At 44.8% G+C, this 5,099-nt stretch overlaps 1 protein-coding gene across 1 annotated transcript; it reads left to right on the top strand.

The window, feature by feature from the left end:
• Positions 1–2,047: 2,047 nt before the first annotated feature.
• On the top strand, positions 2,048–3,079 carry LOC134367898 (melanoma-associated antigen B4-like). Its single transcript, XM_063084556.1, has one exon. It carries the CDS (start codon positions 2,048–2,050, stop codon positions 3,077–3,079), a length of 1,032 nt encoding a protein of 343 aa, XP_062940626.1.
• The last annotated feature ends 2,020 nt before the right edge of the window (positions 3,080–5,099 follow it).

Genomic DNA, 5,099 nt, shown 5'->3' on the forward strand with positions numbered 1-5,099 from the left:
ACCCATTACCAGAAATTACGTTTGTACCCTGTGTCCCACGCCCAATTATCCCCCAGCCTCCCTCTCCCTCCTCCTTTCCCCCCACTCCACTTTGTAGCCCTAGGAATGATTCCTCCATCTTTAAGACCAACACACTACTGTGGTCTTTCTTTCCTTCTTTCTCTCTTAGCTCCCACTTATGAGTGAGCACATGTGGTTTTTATCCCTCTGTGCTTTGCTTATTTCACTCAACATGAGTTTCTCCAGGTTCATCCATGTTGTTGCAAATGGGAGTATTTCATTATTTTTTATGGCAGAATAGTATTCTATGGTGTATATATACCACAGTTTCCTTATCCAGTCATCCATCGGTGGACGTTTAGGTTGGTTCCATGTCTTGGCTATTGTAAACAGAGCTGCGATGAACATGGGAGTGCAGGTATCCCTTCGACATGATTATTTCCATTCCTCTGGGTATATACACAGAAGCTGGATTGCTGGATTGTATGAAAGATCTATCTATAGTTGTTTGAGAAACATCCATATTGTTTTCCATAGTGTTTGTATTAATTTACATTCCCACCAACAGTGTAGGAGTGTTCCGTTCTCTCCACACCCTCACCAGCAATTTTTATTCACCATCTTTTTGATTATAGCCAGTCTAACTGGGGTGAGGTGGTATCTCGGTGTAGTTTTAATTTGCATTTCCCTGATGACTAGTGATGTTGAGCATTTTTTCATGTATCTGTTGGCCATTTGTATGTCTTCCTTTGAAAAATGTCTATTCAGCTCCTTTGCCTATTTTTTAATCGGGTTATTTGTTTTTTTACTGTATAATTGCTTGAGTTCTATGTATATTCTGGACATTAATCCCTTGTCAGATGCATAGTTAGCAAAAATTTTCTCCCGCTCTGTAGGTTGTCTTTTCACTCTGTTGATTGTTTCCTTTGCTGTGCAGAAGCTTTTTAGTTTGATGTAGTCCCATTTGTTTATTTTTTCTTTTGCTGCTTGTGCTTTAGGGCTCATGTTCATAAAGCCTGTGCCCAGACTTAGTTGCTGAAGTGTTTCATTAGTCAAATTTAAATACTGAGTTGGGACCCTATGTGGGACCAGTTATCAAAGGGCAATAACCTGCCTGTCACAGCTCTCATTCTGCGGAAGACCACATTTGGTCAAATAAGGCCACCCTCACTTACTTCTATTCGGTCTCAGGAAGGTTGGCTCTTGCTATGAGGACACAGGCCTCAGTTCAAGATAAAGGGGAGCTCCCCTGCTGGGAGCCAAATTAAGGAATCTGAGTGAGGACTCGAGGAACCCAACCCTGAATAAAGATGTCAAATAATCCATCTCAACCTTGTGTTTTTAGCCCTAAAAAGCACAGGGGAGGGCTGTCAGGTGGAGCATCCCCCTCATTTTTTTAAATCAGACCTAAGGGAGGTGAGATCCTTAGTCTGAAGGATCACAGTCAGAAGAAGTGGATGATGCCGAACCTTATGTGGAGACAAAATGAGGTCCCTAAACAAGAGCTGAGGAATCCAGTTAGCCAAGACAGAATCAACTCCACTGAATTCTCAGCAGTGGGTGTCCCCCGTCAGGGAAGTAGACTGAGACACCCCTTCAATTCCTCTTCATGGGTACCAGGGAGCTTTGAGAAGTCAACTCAGAGTAGCACAGGGGAGTGACCCAGGCCCTGCCAAAAGTCAGTATGCTAATTTCAAAGGTGCCTGAGAGGACCTCAAAGACCAAAAGACAGGGGAACCCACTGCCAGTATCTGCTGTCACCCCAGTAAGCTCAAAGCATGGCCATCATGATGGAGCCTGAAACTCACTCTGAGGGTCTTATGGTTTCTATATGGGTTCCCAGGGGATAGGCTGAAGAGAAAAGCAGAAGCCCTGTGGGTTCCTAGAGCAGTCACCTCACGGAAATCAGCAGAAGTGGCTTCCAAAAAACCAAGACGGTATCTCCCTGATACAGGTGCTCAAGGAATATTTTTCTCTCTCCTCCAGGTGCCCTCATCACCTGACTTCCTTCCCACATTCCTGCCTGCTGTCCCTGACCACAGTCATCATGCCTCGGGGCCGAAAGAGTAAGCTCCGAGCCAGTGAGAAACGCCACCAGGCCCAAACTGAGACCCAGGATCTTCAGGGTGCTCAGGCCACTGCAGCAGAGGAAGAGTCCCCTTCCACTTCCTCTCTTGTTTTGGGGGTTACTCCCCCTAGCTCCCCTGTTGCTGGCATTCCCCAGAAGCCTCAGGGAGCCCCCCACAGCCCCACTGCTGCTGTGGGTGTTTCACGCAAGAGATCTGGTAAAGGTGCCAAGGGTAAAGGTGAGGGAAGAAAAAATTCCTCCCAGGCCTCAACCTCCACTGAGAGCTCACACCATGATCTTCTAACCAGGAAGGCAGGAATGTTAGTGCAGTTCCTAATGTACAAGTATAAAATGAAAGAGCCCATTATGAAGGTAGAGATGCTGAAGGTTGTCAGCGAAAGGTACAGGGAGCAATTCCCTGAGATCCTCAAAAGGGCCTGTGAGCGCATAGAGCTGGTCTTTGGCCTTGACTTGAAGGAAGTCAACCCCAGAAATCACTCCTATACTCTTGTCAGCAAGCTAGATCTCTCCGATGGTGGAAGCCTGAGCGATTGCTGGAGACTTCCTAGGAACGGGCTTCTAATGCCTCTCCTGGGTGTGATCTTCTTAAACGGCATGTGCGCCTCCGAGGAAGAAATCTGGGAATTCCTGAATACGTTGGGAGTCTATGATGGGAAGAGGCACTTCATCTTTGGGGATGCCAGGAAGCTCATCACCCAAGATCTGGTGAAGGAAAGGTACCTGGAGTATCAGCAGGTGCCCAACAGTGATCCTCCATGCTATCAGTTCCTGTGGGGTCCAAAAGCCCATGCTGAAACCAGCAAGATGAAAGTCCTGGAGTTTTGGGCCAAGGTCAGTTATAGTGCTCCTATTTCCTTCACAAACCTTTATGAAGAGGCTTTGAGAGATGAGGAAGGAAGAGTTCAAGCAAGAGCTGCAGCCGGAAGTGGCACTTCTGCCAAAGCCAGTCTGGGTCCCAGGGTTGAGTCCAGCAGCTGCTCTCACCCCTAGTGACGTCTGTGGCACATTCTTCACTTTCTGGTTGAGAAGGCCTGTTACCTTCTTTGTTCTTGTTTTGCGTGAATAACTTACTGACTAATCTGTTTTGTGTGAGTGTGTGTGCGTTTTCAACTGGTGTTGCTTTCAGAATATAAGCTTATGAATGGCATGGATCATATTTTATTGCTGCTTATCAAGATTAGTAGTAAAAGTTTTGCATTTTGAAATACAAATTGGCAATCTTTAAATTATTTTTGTGATCAAGAACAAGTTAACATGGCATTGAAATAGGACTATCCTTGGAAATGTGAAAGACTGCACAGTAAAGTAGTTGAGATCAGAAGACAGAGAAAAACAGTAAAAGTTGGTCAGTTTTTGGTTGGCTTTAGCCTTCCTTTTTCTTTTCATGGATTTAAAAGGTACATGTCTGGATTTGCTAATGTTATGCAAGAGTGTGTAGAAATTAAATCATATTGAATTAGACTTCTTGTTCATGGCTCTTACTTTACCCAAACATTAGTTGAGCATCTGCTCTTTGGAATGGAAGTCTTCATGCTTGTACTGGGAATGTTTAGTCAAAGAAAACTCAGCTCTTGCTCAGGCAATTATAGATTCTAGAAGCTATCATTATGGAAGAGGATGAAATACTTTCTCCTTCATAAAGTAAAAAGCAGGGTATAGAGGGGACAAAGGAAAAGTATTGCTTAGATTTTATTGCTAAGCAGCATTTTGGCTGTTTTTGTTTGTTTGTCCTAGGATGCTGGGTATTCTCTAACATGTCCTGGATAAAAACAAACAAACAAACAAACAACAACAAAAAAAAACCCCAGCCAGATGGATGGTAATGTCTCAGGTCAAAATCATCATAGTAATAACTGCCACTCCCTAATGTTTCAATGCAAGACAAGCACAGCCACAGATGCTTTGCATACATTACATATATTTCTACCAGTCCTCCAAGACAGGACTTATCACACCTGCTTCATAGAGCTTGGTAATATGCCCATGTTCATAAGTGCAGTAAGTAAAAGGGTTGGGACTATACCCCTGGTATGAATTACTCTAGAGCCCACAGTCTTCCACTCCTCCCATCCTAAAGCACACTCTGTGTCTCTTATTTCAATTTTCTTCTCAGTACTCCAAAATGTGGAGTGTGTCAGGTGATAAAAAGATTCACCTTGTGCCCAAACTCCTGGTTTTGGAATACATAACCAGTGCAACAAGAATGCCAAAATAACTGAGAGTATACATAAAGAAAAGAAAGAGACAATATTTAGTGACAGTATGATTATATTCCTAATGTTACATAACTCTAAAAGGTCAGGGGCTCCCCTTATCATCCTAAACAACCTCTTCCCTGTAGAAGGTAAATCTGTTAGGGCAGGAGTTACATGAGAATCTAAGTCTAGCTGATGAAGAGAAATATCTCTGACACCCCACCACCTGTCCCGGGCCCCCTGCCTTGTCTGCAGCCTTTTCATCTCACTCCATTGCTGGGACAGGCACCCATTCTCTGCAAGGTTTGCAGAGGGAAAACTGCTCGAGAGTTTGCAGGGATATGTTGTTTTCCAGGAAGCCTTCAAACCAACGACAGAGCCAAGATGAGGGCTGGGAAAACCGACATCCCAGGTAGGAGTACTGGGGAAACCAACATTCCAGGATATGGCAGGGGGGGTGGGTCACAGAGAGACCAGCCTGTCCACTTGCAGGCACTGATGGTCCCAAACAGATCTGTCAGTCAGAGCATCCCCTTCTATATTCTTCAGGCTTCTGAGGGATATAGGGACAGCATCCTTAGGTCAGTATTTTAGGTCTACAGAGGAAAGAGTTCCTGCCTCTCATAGAAATGAAGGTGATAAACCTGAATGAGGGTGACGGAAGGACCCAGCCAGAACAGTAGGATCCCATAAAGTCACATCCTGATTGTTAGCCCTTCAAAGTCTGGAACTGTCCTGGTTGTTTGTGGCTGACACTGACTTTCAGTGAGGACTTTCAGCAAGGTGAGGACTTTGGTCTGAAGGCCGTGGCCTCA

The sequence above is a fragment of the Cynocephalus volans genome, chromosome X (genome assembly GCF_027409185.1).
Source record: "Cynocephalus volans isolate mCynVol1 chromosome X, mCynVol1.pri, whole genome shotgun sequence".
Taxonomy (NCBI): Eukaryota; Metazoa; Chordata; class Mammalia; order Dermoptera; family Cynocephalidae; genus Cynocephalus; species Cynocephalus volans.